Below are 17,411 nucleotides of genomic sequence, written 5' to 3'. Positions count from 1 at the left end.
CGTAATTCGCATCCTTGAAACGTACATGACAATGTCAGTGTGGACAGGCCGTTAGACTGACATAGATGTCTAGTTCAAGCAGACTCTTGGCCACCCTTGGTCTAGTAGAACACGAACTGCACTTTCCTCGCTCCAAACAATGAAGTGTTGTGAATAAATTTCAAGGCACAATCACTATACTATGTTAATACTGGTCTATGAACAAGCCACAACTATTACATTCTATGGCAGGACTGTTCTGTGTTAATACCTTCTATACCAATTCCCCATTAGTGCAATATCTTTTTATCCTTTTTTATATAAAAGTCATAATTTTAATCAAATTGCCCCCAATATTTGTAGCATTCTTGCACATGTACTTGTATACATGGTTTCTGGCTGTAACGTTGTTTCAGTGATGTGCATTGATAAAATCTGTGCGGATGAATGTAGCGTTACATTCATTTAGAGAGTTTAGTACAATTTTCTTGAGCTACAGCTTATTTTCAGGGTAAGGCCTCCTTCCCACGGACAGATTTCCGCCGCGTAATTTGCGGCGAAAATCCGCTGCATTGCCCGGAGCTATTAGGTTCTATTGAACCTAATAGCTCAGGGCTCACGGTGCGGAATTCCAACGCGGAATTCCGCACCATGAATTCACCTGTGCTCACCCGCGGCTTGCTCTATTTGCCATGGGTGTACGCGCGGACAGCTTCCATTGCAGTCAATGGAAGCCGTCCGGTCACGCTATGTTCCGCACAGCGGAAGATAGCGTGAAATCGCCTCTCCACCTACTGCCGCCGCGTCATGTGACGCTGTGGGCGTGTCATGTGCCGTGGCCGGCATGTCACATGACGCTGCGGCACGTCATTTCGAAGCGTTATGCGGGAGCGAGGACGCCGGATTCGCAGGTAAGTTTGGGGTCTCTGGGGGGCACCGTCACGGCCGTGTGTAGCCAGCCTAAGCCTTATATTTCACCCCACCTCCCCCACCCTCCCACGCCCACCCTCAAAAATCCTCGCATGTGATGCTACAAAGTCGCGCAACGTTGTAGCGCACAAAATCTCCGTATTGCTGCAGTGATATTGCACAGACTAGCGATGCGATATCACTGCGATTTTCTCACTGCAATGCCTTGTCGCTCATTTAAAGGAGGCCTTAAACACAGAAACAACACTAAGAAGAAGCTTAATTAGAATGTGAACTTACCCATAAATGACATCATCATCAGAATCATTAAGCATTGAGAAGGCAGGGTTATCTTTCAACTGAGACTCTGCAAGAAGTGAAACAAGTAACTAGTGTAACTCTTATGTACCCATAACTATCCATTGACATTACTGGCAGTACCATGCTTGGTCATATGATTACTGTCAACAGCTGTGTGCACACTACCTATAATGCCAGTTGTGTCCAAGAGACTTGGATGCCACTCGGACAGACTTGAGCAGTCATCTGCATGTTGTCCGATATACATGGACTCTGCATACTGACAAGCATTGGCAAGTTGAATTTCTTGGCCGTGAAAATAACAGGAATAGGAGAGGTCATGAGCTTCTTCATGTAGACCATGGGTCTGCATTAAAAAACATCCATGTGTATTGGCTTGCAGGCTATAACGGGCCATGTGCTGTCCATGGACTAACACTGATATCACATGAATAGAGATGAGCGAACGTACTCGTTTCGAGTACTTACGCACCCGAGTACCGCCATTTTCGAGTACTTCAGTACTCGGGTGAAAAGATTCGGGGGGGGGGCGGGGAGAGGCGAGGCGTGGCGGTGCGGGGGGTAGCAGCGGGGAACAGGGGGGAGCCCTCTCTCTCTCCCTCTCCCCCCCACTCCCCACTGCTACCCCCTGTGCCGCCACGGCGCCCCCCGAATTTTTTCGCCCGAGTACGGAAGTACTCGGAAATCGCGGTATTCGGGCGAAAAAGGGGCGTGGCCGAGCACGTTCGCTCATCTCTACACATGAACCTAAATATGCTAGTGTGCCAGAGGCCTAAGGACAACATTTTTTTAAATATAAAACTATGTTCAAACCATCAGGGACTTATTCTCCCATAGGATGGTACAGAAAAAAATGATCTCTAGGAATTTGAATGCTATAAATGTAAATTGCCATCTATTTAGCTATGGTTTGCTCAGTTAAAAGGGCTACCTCATGACCACCGATTTTTAGGTTGCAGCCGTCCGAGTTTCAGATACCATTGGTGAACAGCCATTATTACCAGAAAAAGCTGTGGTCAACCATACATGCCCCCAGTGGCCACAGAAAAAAATTGTCCCCTACTGTAAGTGATAGTACATCAGGTGAATTTTTGCCCATGTAATACATTGATTGGCTAGACTTGAGAGGGAGAACCACTCTGTAGCTCTTCATCCTGGCTCAATGGGGTTCCCAAGCAGGGAACCCATCCTATATCACAAATTCATAAGTTGTAACGAACAGAGCTAGGCTATAAAAGTTGTACAGCATATGCTGATTTTAAACACATACAGTACTTTATTTACGTTATTAAATACTCTTGTATAAGAAAGACAAGTATTACAGAGGTGATAACTTTAAATAGTCAAGAAGAATGCTTGCAGCTATGTTTGCCATTCTATAGTGATTGATTACTTACCATAAAGAGCATTTTTTGATGGAGAATACACAAATGCTAAAGTGTATAGATAGAAGTTCAACAGGCCATAAAATGATAAAAATTCAGCTGGTGTTACAGATTAAGAAAAAAAAACTGAAGAAAACTTCACCAATAAGGGCACGTTCACACATACTGTGTTATTAGCTCATTGTCCACTATTGTAATTTACTATTATAGCCCAATTCACATTCACACAAGACAGCACACCATCACTGCAACACATGCAATAATAGCGTACGTGGCAGTTGTGTATTGAACAATTTTTTACTTTATACCTTAATTCATTAAAAGATATTAGGACGTATTCAACATACTCATAGCTTGGAAAGCCGCAATCTTAGACCTACCACAGGTTGACATTTTAAAACAATTCTAATCATGATGATTATGGCACACACCCTGGTTTGCAAAAACTCTTGGTTCCTGCAGGCTAACCTGGGATCCAAGTACAGTTGTGCCTTGGCTTGCAGGTGCCTTAAGCTTGACTTGAGCTTTTTGACTTGCGAGCAGGCTCTCCTGAATTTTTGCAGGCGGCCCTATTAAAAGCAATGGCATTCCGGCAACCCAGCAGTGATTTTCGGGAAAGGACATTAAATATAAACCCTTCCCTGAAAATCATCCCTAGCTGTGGTAAAAAAATATAAAAATATATATACTCAGCTGTCCGCCGCTGTCGGGGCTCAAGCGCATGTAGCAGCTTGTTCTACCTGCACTGCTCTGAAATTCTTTCAACAAGCAAGATTTGAAATCCCCACCTGCTGAAAGGGCTGTATCTGATTGGCTGAGCGCTCAGCCAATCACAGGCAGCGCTCAGCCATTCAATAAATGACAGCTGAGCAGTGCCTGTGATTGGTCACAGCGCTCAGCCAATCACAGGCAGCGCTCGGCCATTCATTGAAATCACAAACAATTTTTTTGGATTTACACGGGTCAATTACTGCTAAAAGAATTTTGAGCTATTATCGTCTCGTGTAAATAGCCCTTAAGATACCGGTCGTAGTATATGTAAAACATGTAGGTCAGGGTATAGCTTGGAGAGTTTCAGATTTGAACATGTAGAAAAGTTGCGTTAACCAATTGTAAAAGGATATAATTTTGATAATGTGTAGTCAGCTCAGCGACGAAATTATCTTGTAAAACTTGTGACCCAAATCTTAAATATAGGATGAAAATGCTGCAAAAGAGAAATTAAATTAGTGACAATACAATCTCTCTGAAAAATAAAGCTCATACTGTTATGGCCCCTATACACATTAGGGAAAGTCAGTTGAACCAGCTGATTTCATGCTTTATGTATATAGGGGCTTTACAACGCTACTTCGACAAATATTGAGGGGGATTCAGGCAAATTGAATCACAACACTTAATCCCTCTATTCCCCCTAGAAATAAGATGCAGTAAGATCTGTCTGGCAGTAGCTTTCTCCACTCGCCTACTGAAAATCTCACATACTGAACCAAACCAAATGCTCCATGTTTATAACGATAGGTGACACAGTGGTCCACTGAACGAGTGTTTGGCTGACAGCTACTGAAGGTCTATTGGCAACTTTATGCCATTCTTCATCTAAGCCCTGTCAAAATATGGAGCCAATTTGCTAGAGTCTGTCTAGAGTGTGCTCACAATATCTCACAATTATCTCAAAGCCTTATAATCCATCTATATATATAAAATTGAATGTATGTCTGCGTGTGTGTCTGTCTGTTTGTCCTTTATGCGCTACTACACCATTCATCCGATCACATGAAACTTTGGGAAGTTGTTGAGTACACCCCTGGGAAGATTATAGGCATAGTACAAATATTCTATGATAAATGGCGTGTGCGCGAGCGTCGTCGACGGTTACGACCCCCCCCCCCACGTAGATAGTTCGATTTCCATCATTGCCACTAATTCTCTCACTTCCCGATGTCGTAGAAACATGAAATTTGGCACGAGCATTGATTATGTCATAAATAGGAAAAGTTAATGGGTCCCAACTCGATTATTCAATATTATGCGCAAAAGAATTAGCGTCCAAATTTTACATACGGAATCTAATTTTCTCGCTTCCCAATGTAATAGAAACTTGAAATTTGGCACGAGCATTGATTATGTCATAAATAGGAAAAGCTAATGGGTCCCAACTCGATTATTCAATCCTAAGCGCCAAAGAATTAGCGTCCAAATTTTACGTACGAAATGTTATTTTCTCACTTTCCGGTGTCATAGAAACGGGAAATTTGGCATGAGCATTGATTATGTCATAAATAGGAAAAGGTAATGGGTCCCAACTCGATTATTCAATCCTAAGCGCAAAATTTGGCACGAGCATTAATTATGTCATAAATAGGATATTGAGAATGCTGAGGTAAAATAAAAGCTGTGCTGTGATTGGTTGCTATATATTATACCGCTGAGGCAACATGAAAGCTGTGCTGTGATTGGTTGCTATATATTATACCGCTGAGGTAAAATGAATGCTGCGCTGTGATTGGTTGCTATTTTTTATATTGCTGAGGCAGAATAAAAGTTGCGCTGTGATTGGTTGTTATTTCTCTTACTGCTGAGGTAACATGAAAGCTGCGCTGTGATTGGTTGTTATATATTATAAAGCTGAGGTAACATGTAAGCTGCGCTGTGATTGGTTGTTACATATTATACCACTGAGGTAACATAAAAAAGCTGCGCTGTGATTGGTTGTTATCTAGATATATAAAACGAATGTATGAATGTCTGTCTGTCTCCGCAGCAACGCGCGACGGGTAAGCTAGTATCTAATAAAAGAGAAGATTTTTAAAGTTACGTGAAATTAGTAATGAGGTATATTTGTTTTTTTTTAACACAAACAAAACCACTCCATTGCATGGGCTTTGTTTGTTATTGTAGATCAAGCACATTAAAGTGAATGGCCTAAATGATGTTGATTACCAGGGAAAACAGCCCATTTTTTCTAATTTCATACAATTCGTTTAAGGGTGTATTCCCAACTCGGAAATCCTATTTCAATGTGTTCAAAATCGCAAAACAATGCACTCAACCATAAAATTGTTCACGTCCAAAATGCTCCATTCTCCAGATATAAATTTCCTCTCCGCTCGCTAGCAGGAAAACAGACCACCTCTTCTATGGAAAGAAATAGCAGAACACAAAGATAGCTGTTGGCCGGGCCGAAAGCTAGTGCGCTCCTGAGATTCTGGCTATCAGATTTAGATGAAAGAGGCGGCAGTCTGTTTCCATGACAACAAGCAACAACCAACCAGAGGAATCAACATCTGCAATATCTGGAGAATGGAGAGTTTTGGAAATAAACATCTTATGAGTTAAAATATTGCAAAAATATTTGCAATTACAAACACATTGAAATGGGCTTTTTCGAGATGAGAATATGCCTTTAAGTTCTTTTTTATGGAACCTGTGAGAAATCTATTAAAGTCCAAAACCTATTAAGGGATGAGTAAATCTAATTATTTGCTTCTGAGCATCTAATGCTGGGCAGATGTAGTGTGATTGTTTTAGTCTAACATGATGAATATTCAGATACACTCTTTGATAAAAAAACAAATAAAAATCCAGCCCGTGGAAGGAGTTGTTGTTTTGTTGAAGACACGACATGCAGTTCCATCTCTAGCAGATATGCAAATGTTTAGAGTTGTTGCATGATTAGATAAACTGTTTTGCTACCACAGGACCTAAAGTTGGATACACCCTTGGCCTATAAAAAGGCTCTCAGAGGCTCCTTGTGTGCAGTGACCTCTTCTTCCACTTGTGTAGATCTTGTTGACCTCTAGATGCCTCTATGACGCAATCAAAAAGATTTCGTCCAGTTAACAGAGTTTGAGAGGGGCGCATTATTGGAATGTGAGAAGCTGGATGGTTGTATCGACGAACTGGTTGACACCTGGGCCATTCTGACCAGACTGTTAAGATGTGTTGAGACAAGTAGATGTGTAAGGTGACCGGGCTCAGAATTCCTTCAAAAGACAACCAGTAGAGAGGAGCGTCTGACAAGCATGAGCTCCAACTGTATCATTATCTACTATCCAGAAACAGGTGGCATCATCGTTACAGGCCCCAGTGTCTATCAAAACCACTTCCAAGCATTTAGCTATATGACATTTGGTCTCACGACACCCATAATGTATACCGCCTTTGACACTCCCCATCGGCTCAGATTAGAGTAGTGTTGTGAACAATGAAACTGGACCTCTACAGAGTGGAACCATAGAATGGTAGAGTTGGAAGGGTCCAACCCCCTACTCAGTGCAGGACCGGGTTGTCTTCAGCGACAAATACAGTTTAATTTGGGCACTGACAACGTCCAGTGTTCGTGTCTGGAGAACTAAACGTGAGCTCCTCAATCCTGCCTTTGCTGGGGAACAGTACACTGCTCCCACTGCTGGTGTGATGGTCTGGGGGGCCATGGGACACAACAGTTGATCACCCCTAGTAGTGGTACGATGGACAATGACAGCTCAGCGATAGGTTTAGGACATCTTTCAGCCACGTGTTCCTCTCATGGTGGCTTCAAAGAGGCATTTTCTAACAGGATAAGGCTCGGCCGCACACACAAGGTTGTCACAGGAATGCCTCCACTACATTGCTATACTTCCGTGGCCTGCCCGGTCGCCAGATTTATCACCAATAGAACATATATGGATCCATCTGGGATGCTAATTTTGACAGCCTATGAGTTTGCACAATCTAGAGGTTCAGTTACAACAAATGTGGACTGACACGCCACAGGATACCATTAGAAACCGGCAAGCCCCCATGCCCGCCTGTATTACATCTTCTATCCAAGGTATAGGCAGTACAAGAGTACTAGAGTCTCCCTTCAATAGGTCAGTCTTCCACAATAAGTGACCTTTTGCTCTGATATTGTAATTACTTACTTATATCAACGTTACAATCATACAGAGAAACTCCTAGTTGCTTGATTTTTTATTTTTTAACAGCAAGTTTATGTGAGGACTTTTAAAACTTTCTTTCAATATAGCAGATACCATGGAGTTCAAGGCAGACAAATTTAGACTTTTACCTACACAATTACAATTCTCTTAGCCTGCTGAAAGAAATTCTCATAGTGACCATGTGGGCAACAACTTAAAAAAGCTTTTGCCCAGAGTGAAGGCACTTGCCGAACCCACAAAATTATACTAACCTAATCATCAGTAGGTCATATTACAGGTTGGCTTGACAGCATGCTCCCGTCACAGGCAGTGGTTGTCCAGGCCCGCTAGGAACCTGTCCAAGAAATAACTCTTTGTGCGAGCATGAACAAAAAGTTATTGTCTGTGCAGGTCTCCAGGTGGATTACGACAACTAAGGCCCAGCACCTGACTGAATCACAAGGCTATAGGAACATCCTGTAAGACAACCCTAAATAGATCTCCAGACTGGAAGGGGTTTTGGTAGGTGCCTCCACTCCTAGCACAACTTGGATACTATACAGTTATCCACTACAAAACACCTCATCCCCAACATACCTGATAACAAGCACTAGAAAAGTCAATGCTGTAAGAAACTTTAACCGTAGATCTGAAACAGAATGAAGAATATGATATCTTTAAACATCAATATCAAGAGGCATCAAAATTATATAATTGTAATTAATAAAAGCTAAAAAAAAAAAAACATTCCAATCCTGATATGAATTTTACCTGTTTCATTAGAGAATCCACAGCAGAAAAGAACATGGTGTGGATGAAAACATTTGCAGCATGCCCTCAAATAATGAGTCTTTCTCTGTATCATAAGGCTGGGTTCTCACACGCCGGAATCCTGGCAAAAATCTCGCGGTTTGCCCGCAGTAAAAAAACCACGAGATGTCCACCAGTAAAGCGCAGCTTCAAAACCCGCGGCACTTAACCACGGGTTTTGAAGCAGCTGGGCCGCACACTTTTCTGTCGCGGCCGGCGCTTCCATAGAGAGCAGCGCGGCCGCAACGGAAAAGATTTCTGAGAAATCTCGTCCACATGGCTGGCCAATCCGGGGTTAGCGGCCGCAGGCGGATTTCCCCTGGCGAAATTCTGGTTGGAATTTCCGCAGCAAATCCGCCCTGTGTGAACCCAGCCTTAGTGGGGTGTTCTAAAACACTGTTTTTTCTTGCTCAGTACTGTACATTGGTGTCAATTCTGTTGTAAAAATTTGGCCAGTACATGGGTTGATTCTCGTTTGAACGAGTGACGACAGATAATCGCTGAGAATCCTTCACTTCTCGCTTAGTGCTTCACATTCCTAGTATACACTGAGTGGGAGTCGTTCAGCCATAAGGAAAAGTGAGCGAGCTGGTGATGATTTTTATGCAGGCTAAAAGCGACAAATGAAAAGCGAACAAAAAGTGAATGATGGCTCGCATTTAGATGTAAGGATTATCAAATTAAATAGAATTAAAATAACACTAGGGGTGCCATAAGAATTACACAAGAGCAATATGTCTGAGAAGATTTAGTGAATGCTGCACTTGAGCAGGGGGGTTTAACACGATGACCCAACTCTACCATTCTATGATATGAATATCTGGACACAGGAGCATATTTTAGTGTTTATTGAAAAATTACATTCTGAGAGATCTAAAAGTAAGACTCAAGTCTAAACTTGGTCTTTCCCTTCAATTGCACTCTCCATCTTGAGGTTCCATCCCAAATGCTGAAGATGGCATTGACATGGAGCAAGAGGGTTTACTTGTGAAACGGAAACCTCGTTGGGCTTGGTTTCAAAAGGTTTCCTCCTCTGCTCTTTTTTTTTTTTTTAGTAGGATGCAAAAGCCAACCTTATCGCACGCACTAGCTCGCCTTTAGATTTACTGTATCTTTCATTAAAGATAGATGTACTGTTTAATATTTTAAGAAATATTTCATTAATGTTAGAGGTAAAAAGCTTTAATCTATATTTCAACAAAGTATTATGTTAGCCACATTATGCATTACAATTCTAATTCCTTAAAGATATACTTACCAACATATGGCATATTTCGTAATTCAGAGCATGCCCGTATAACAAGAAACAAGAGATACAAGATGTACAAAGTCGCCACTATTAGAAAGAAAATTTTCATGCCCTAAAAACAACAAATGAACAAACACGTTAAGTAACATCATATTTAAAGAAATAGCACAATAAAGGAATCAGTTCGCCGCAAATGTAACACACAGATGAACGCCTCCAACAGAATCCAAACAGGCGCAAATCAATCACCGCATTGGTTTTCAGAAGCACAAAAAATAAAACATATATTGCCACCAAACTCATAAATAAGAACCCACACGGATGGTCAAAACACTTAGGGGTTGTACATGGATGCAAAGTATGGATGGTTTAGACGAAGTGGAACTAAAACTCGATTTTAACCTTTGAAGATGGTGTTGGGATATATAAGTTTGGTTGATGATCATATTTAACTCCTTCAGAATCACACCATGTAAATTAATGGGCTATTGAATTGGTCCTGTGTCTTCAGCCCATTAATATACAAGTTGAGTTTTGATGATACTGTGTACTCCAGGACATAGCGCCATTGGCTGGATCAAGCTGTTACACTGACAGCTCAATTCTGTATTATGATGGGACTGAAACAATCAATTCCTTTTCACAAAATACCATGAACACAACACTCATATTGTGCTTAGTGGATATAAGGATTAGGACTGCTAAGGTCAGTGATTGGCTGCAGCGGTCATTTGTCCATACGAATACGTCAGCATTGCTGTTTTTTAAAAAAGACTGGAAAGGTACGGATGGGAGTAGCCGCGGTGTTGGAGTGTGACTCTCTTATTTTTAACCACAGACATTCTCTTCTTTTATTTTCTTCCTCTTCACAGCCCTAAAAGTGACTCTCCAGTCCCAGACAGCCTGAGATGGCCACATCGCTCACCGCTCTGACTAGCTGATGCACACTTTGCATTGGTAGTCTAAGACACTACATGCTGTTCTGACTGGTCAGCACTGCTCAATCAAAGCATGTGCACTGTTTTAGACTAAGGATGCAGACTACTGCACAGTGTGGAACACGTAGTCAAAGAAGCTGGTGTGGCCATCTTTGTTTGTCCAGGCCTGGAGGGTCACTTTAATATCCAGAAGAGCACTGTTGTGCTGGCATATACTTATTTTAAGAAAGTCAACCACTCACCTGAAAATTGCCAGTATCTACTCTGTATTGGTAAGTTGGATCATGTAACTCATTAACGCTATTCAAAAGAAGCAAAAAAACAAAAGTCATGACACATTCTTAAAACCTGAAAAAATAGATATATTTACCATTTTAAAAAGTGCAAACAAGAACATAATAAAATTCAAAGTATAATACTTTACAGTGTTTATTCTCTACTACGTAGCCTGGACTGTACTAATATTGTGTGATCGGTCTTCCTATGTAATGGAAAGAAAATCTGTTGGTAGAAAGTATAATGAACTGAAGGAGAGCTCAAGAATACATAACCAACAACAGCGCCAATACTTACGTCTGCCATATTCCTAAAGTGACAGAAGCGAGCCAAAGTAGTCCAACTATGAGAAATTTGGGCAAATAAAACGTCATGCACTTTCTCTCACCCTAAATAGAAAAAGAGGAAATTAGTTATGTACATGTCCTACGTTATGCCTTTCATACTATTGGCTGTACATTAAGATTATACTAGTTTATTGGTTTTACGGGATATGCTTACTTTTACAATGAATTAATATTGCTCCAGTACATCAAAAATTAACCAATTCTGCAAACAGAAATGATTCTAGTGTTGTGGGTCTACAGCTCCTATACAGCCCTGCACGTCTCCATCAATATGGACATTCTGTGTGTGATCTGATCGGTCTTGCGCTGCTCCAATCCTTTTTGACATAGGATGGGAAGATGTCTGTAATGACTATTTACAAAAAGGTGCTTCCTTTTTTATGCATTGAAATAATTAAACCATTTTTTTCTTAAAGTTCACATATCCAGAGATAAAATAAGAAGACCAATTGTGAAAATGTAGACTTAGGCTGCCAGCACATCGGCGTTAAGGTCAGTTCAATGTTTCCATCTCTCTGCTCTGCTTTTAGAGGAGAGAAGCTGAAATAAAACAGTTTTTTTCCCCATTTGATTTCAATGGGGTTTCAAAAGAAACAGAAGGTGAACCGGAAGGCTCCCATTTGCTTGGATTCCCTCAGGTTTCTGTTTTTTTGAACGTAAAAATAACGTTGCAGACGGAAATATAACGGAAGACAAGCAAACTAAAGCATTTCCATTTGCTTTCTGTTTTTTTTTTTTTTAAATGGATCTTCCATTTTATTTCAATTTCTCTCCTCCAAAAACAGAGCAGAGAGATGGAAAACCTGAACTGACCCCAAGGCAGGCATGAAATCAGCCTTATTTTCATCACAGAAGACAATCAAGATTGAAATATGGATCAGTATTAAAGTATTTTAGCCATTGTCTTCTATGCGGCAAATATTTAAACTTAATATTTACTTGGATGTTAAAACTAACTTCTAACCAGGGCTGTGAGTCGGTAAGTCAAACGTCCGACCCCTTCATACAGTGGGGAAAAAAAGTATTTAGTCAGATACCAATTGTACAAGTTCTCCCACTTAAAAAGATGAGAGAGGCCTGTAATTGACATCATAGGTAGACCTCAACTATGAGAGACAACATGAGAAAACACATCCAGAAAATCATATTGTCTGATTTTTAACGAATTTATTTGCAAATTCTGGTGGAAAATAAGTATTTGCTCAATAACAAAAGTTCATCTCAATACTTTGTTATATATCCTTTATTGGCAATGACAGAGGTCAAACGTTTTCTGTAAGTCCTCACGAGGTTGGCACACACTGTTGCTGGTATGTTGGCCCATTCCTCCATGCAGATCTCAAGAGAAGTGATGTTTTGGGGCTGTCGCTGGGCAACACGGACTTTCAACTCCCTCCAAAGTTTTTCTACAGGGTTGAGATGTGGAGACTGGCTAGGCCACTCCAGGACCTTGAAATGCTTCTTACGAAGCCACTCCTTCGTTGCCCTGGCGGAGTGCTTGGGATCATTGTCATGCTGAAAGACCCAGCCATGTTTCATCTTCAGTGCCCTTGCTGATGAAAGGAGGTTTGCACTCAAAATCTCACGATACATGGCCCCATTCTTTCTTTCATGTATACGGATCTTTCGTCCTGGTCCCTTTGCAGAGAAACAGCCCCAAAGCATGATGTTGCCACCCCCATTCTTTCTCCTCCAAACACGACGAGTTGTGTTTATGCCAAACAGTTTTACTTTGGTTTCATGTGACCATATGACATTCTCCCAATACTCTTCTGGATCATCCAAATGCTCTTTAGCAAACTTCAGTCGGCCTCGGACATGTACTGGATTAAGCAGGGGGACACATCTGGCACTGCAGGATCTGAGCCCCTGGCGGCGTAGTGTGTTACTGATGGTAGCCTTTGTTACGTTGGTCCAAGCTCTCTGCAGGTCATTCACTAGGTTCCCCAGTGTGGTTCTGGGATTTTTGCTCACCGTTCTTGTGATCTTTTTGACGCCACGGGTGAGATCTTGCGTGGAGCCCCAGATCGAGGGAGATTATCAGTGGTCTTGAAACTCTTCCATTTTCTAATTATTGCCCCCACAGTTGATTTCTTCACACCAAGCTGCTTGCCTATTGCAGATTCAGTCCTCCCAGTCTGGTGCAGGGCTACAATTTTGTTTCTGGTGTCTTTCGACAGCTCTTTGGTCTTCACCATAGTGGAGTTTGGAGTGTGACTGCTTGAGGTTGTGGACAGGTGTCTTTTATACTGATAACACGTTCAAACAGGTGCCATTACTACAGGCAATGAGTGGAGGACAGAGGAGCCTCTTAAAGAAGAAGTTACAGATCTGTGAGACCCAGAAATCTTGCTTGTTTGTAGGTGACCAAATACTTATTTTCCACCATAATTTGCAAATAAATTTGTTAAAAATCAAAGAATGTGATTTTCTGGATGTGTTTTCTCATGTTGTCTCTGATAGTTGAGGTGTACCTGTGATGTCAATTACAGGCCTCTCTCATCTTTTTAAGTGTGAGAACTTGTAAAATTGGTATCTGACTAAATACTTTTTTTCCCCACTGTATATAACTCATTTTTGTGATAAAGTGATAAATTTATTGTGTTAAAATGGTAACATCCGGTTTTCTTTCACCATTAGGTCAGGCTCATACGAAGGGTCGGATTCTGTATGCGGGAGACCTGCACCTGATTCTGTGATGACCGCAGAGGTTCGCATAATGTCATGCACAATACATTTTTTTTCCCTTTATTTGTATTCCCCACAGTGTCGCTTAGTGATTGTGTATGGGCTGCCGGGGTCCTGCACTATGTTAATTGCGTGTGGGCTGCGGGATGGACGCCTCCATTGACTTCAATGGAGGACATCCACGCTGATTCCACGGCAAAATATAACATGCTGTGAATTTACTTCCGTTTTCGGAATACACAACTCATATCTACAAGTGTGAAGGAAAATTCATGCCTTTCAATGCCTGCGTTTTATCACGGATCGTCTGTGCGGATAGCCAGTGCGGAATCCGCAGTTCAAATCCGGTCATTTGAAATCGGCCTAATGGTAAAACAAGCTACCGTATTTTTCGCTTTATAAGACGCACTTTTTCCGCCTCCAAAGCGGGGGGAAAAGTTCCTGCGTCTTATAAAGCGAATGTGGCGAAAATGCGTTCCGATCACCATTTTTAGCGCGATCGCGAATTTAACGTGCGGCTGTGATTTATTTGGCGCGATTGCGCGTCAAATTCGCGATCGCGTGTCAAATTCGCGATCGCGCGAACAAATTGTGCGATCAGTTAGAAGATTTCTCTCCTCCTGTCAAAAAAAAAAAAAATCAGTACTCACCTCCCCCGGCGTTCTGCGGCGCTGCTGCAGGCTGTTGCTCCCTCCTGGTCCCCGGCAGAGCATTGCTTTCTGGACGCAGGGCTTGAAATCCCCTCCTCCAGAAAGCTAATACTGTGATTCACTAACACACACCGTCAGCCAATCACAGCCATTCGATGACATCATTGAATGGCTGTGATTGGCTAACACACGTGCACCTTCAGCCAATCACAGTATTAGCTTTCTGGAGGTGGGGATTTCAAGCCCTGCATCCAGAAAGCAATGCTCTGCCGGGGACCAGGAGGAAGCGACAGCCTGCAGCAGCGCCGCAGAACGCCGGGGGAGGTGAGTAATGATTTTTTTCCCCCTATTTTCCCGCTCTAAAACGGGGGTGCGCCTTATAGACCGGTGCGTCTTATAAGGCGAAAAATACGGTATTTATAGATAGAACATAAAATATATTTATTAGAATACAATTTCAGAACACAAAACTTTCCTAAATTCTAAATGTGAAATATACTATGCAGAATTCGTTGCATATTTCCTTTTCTAGGAATGTAGGAAAGTTTTGAAATGTCCTGTAAATATATGTTCTATTCAGTGAATAAAACATTTATTTATAGGACAATTCAAAACTTTCCTAAATTGCTAGAAAAGAAAATATCCAACAAATTCTGCATTCAATTAGTTATATCAAAATGGGACTCTGACTGCACAGCCCTGCTGCTAACCAGCCCATACATCAAACATTTATCACCATACGATTCATGCACAGAGATTATATGGGTAATAGACCCATGATTGAACAATTTTTTCGGGATTGGGGAGGGTTGTACCCTGTCAGTACAGGTTGATGCCTATGAGGAAGTTAATAATACCTACTCTGGATCCTAACATACCCTTATCTGTACCTATACTGAATGAATGTAGTAGTTGCCCTAATAAGAGCAACCCTATACTAGAAGCTTGTCTTTATTTACCACTACAAATTTCATTTGGAAATATGCCAGACTCAGGATATCTGGAAAGATATAAACAACTTTGTTGTTTTTTTTAAAAAAAAAACACTTCCATTTTGTACGGTATCAATAGACTTCTCAAATGATTATGGTCTATAACACATGTAAATTAGTTTTTTAACGTCATCTGCAGCTAGCTGCCCTGTAAGTCAATGTTCGACATATTAAATAGCTTTTTAACATCACTTAACAAAACTAGATTCTCTACCCAAAGGACGAAACGCCCATCTGTAGAGAGTTGTTTTAAGAGTTCTAGTAACCTCATCAATACAGGGCAGGATGCCAAGTCACAGGTCTAAGATGTAGCCCTTAGGGGGAACTAATTGGCATATCTTTTCTCAGGGAGCATTGCCTGTACTACTCCCTATGCCAGAAGGACAAACAGTATACCCTAAGAATAACAAAAAAATAATATGGAACAAAACTCAAAAAAAGAGTATCTGCACTTTTGTGAAACTTTTGACAAAATGTAACACTACAAACTCTTCTACGGTGAGCACCGCTGTGCTTTCAGCAAATGTGAGGAATCTGTTGTAGCCATAACATACCTTGGCTCTTTTTGTTTCTACAAGACCAGTTATGTCCTGCAATATCACATAGCAATAAACATGGAGATCTAGGGTGCATGAGGAGAAATTTACAGTATGGGGTCGCTCTTATCAGGGTGGTTACTCCATTTATTCAGTAAGGGTACAAGCTACAGTATGTGTTCGGGTCCAGAATAAGGATAATTTTCTTCTTCATGGACCTCAGTATATACTGTGGTGATACACAGCTCCACCTTGATCCTAGTAATATTGTTCAAATTATGGGGGGTTAACACCTTGTTTTCATCCTACTGAAGGGCATTTATTTTGTTTGGATAATTCACCATTAAAATATGACACGAAAATGATGCAGGTCTCTTCTTTGCCTTTCTACGCAAGAATAGAATCCTGTTTCTTGGACAACAGAAGTCTGTGGCAACATGATGTAGCAGGATAGAGGCACAATTTTTCACCAGTTAAAAGGGGGCTATCCAGGATTAGAAAAACATGACTGCTTTCTTCCAATCACAGTGCCACCATTGCCCATAGAGTTGTGTGTGGTATTGTAGCTTAGTTCCATTGCAAATGCCTAAAATTTGATCTATGAGCTTGTTACAAGTTGCTTTTGACAAATCTGATGTGAAGTTTTAAGAACACTTTCCATGGCTAGTGTTAAGGATATTCTGTATGTAATTACAAAAGCATATAATTAGGATTTTTGGGGGAGTAAATTAGCTTATTTGTGAAAGAAGTATGCCTTTGTAATAGTCAATTATTTTTTAAGCTTTAGGATTATTTCAACATCATTAACCTGTAGGTTGTTTTAACACCGGCATTGGGGCCAGTTCAGGCTTGCAGTCTCTCTGCTGTTTTTGGAGGAAAGAAACTGATCAAAGACAATGAAGTTTCAAAAAAACGGAAAGCCTTTCTGTTTGCTTGCATTCATTCATTCATTCAGGTTTCCTTTTTATTTTGACGGAAAAAAAAATTTATGTAGACTGCTCCTCCAAATACAGAGCAGAGAACCTTGAATGGAGCCCTAAGGCCGGTCTCACATGACAGAATTTACAATGTGGAATCCGCGTCCGCACGGAGGATGCGTATCAAATGGCATGCATTAAAAGGTATGTACTTTCGCTTTTTTCTTCACACTCACGATTTCCATGAAAAATCACAGCATGCTTATTTTGCTGCGGATGGCCGCCATTGAAGTCAATAGAGGCCATCTGACCCACAGCCCATCCACAACTGACACTATGGATAGGCCGCGGGTACCCACGTCATCGCCTAGCAATGGCGCGGGAAATTATATTATATAGATACACACACACATATATATATACACACACACACACACACACACACACACACACACACACACACAAAAATCTGTACTGCGTATGGGTGACGGCAAGCGTCCACGGCCATCC

The 17,411-nt window shown here is 41.4% G+C and overlaps 1 protein-coding gene across 3 annotated transcripts in view; it reads right to left on the bottom strand.

Moving 5' to 3' along the window:
- TMEM181 (transmembrane protein 181) overlaps positions 1-17,411 on the bottom strand; it is an 82,501-nt gene that overhangs the window by 14,752 nt on the left and 50,338 nt on the right. For all 3 annotated transcript variants that reach the window (XM_066596092.1, XM_066596095.1, XM_066596093.1), the window contains exons 10-16: positions 11,069-11,160; positions 10,738-10,795; positions 9,567-9,669; positions 8,096-8,147; positions 3,719-3,801; positions 2,607-2,696; positions 1,189-1,255 (exon numbers count right to left, since the gene is read on the bottom strand). In XM_066596092.1, coding sequence (XP_066452189.1) covers positions 1,189-1,255; positions 2,607-2,696; positions 3,719-3,801; positions 8,096-8,147; positions 9,567-9,669; positions 10,738-10,795; positions 11,069-11,160 — 545 coding nt within the window. The remainder of the gene's footprint in view (positions 1-1,188; positions 1,256-2,606; positions 2,697-3,718; positions 3,802-8,095; positions 8,148-9,566; positions 9,670-10,737; positions 10,796-11,068; positions 11,161-17,411) is intronic.

The sequence above is a fragment of the Eleutherodactylus coqui genome, chromosome 3 (assembly GCF_035609145.1).
Source record: "Eleutherodactylus coqui strain aEleCoq1 chromosome 3, aEleCoq1.hap1, whole genome shotgun sequence".
Taxonomy (NCBI): domain Eukaryota; kingdom Metazoa; phylum Chordata; class Amphibia; order Anura; family Eleutherodactylidae; genus Eleutherodactylus; species Eleutherodactylus coqui.
Note: the sequence above shows the minus strand (reverse complement) of the source record. Positions and strands in the feature narration are given on the sequence as shown.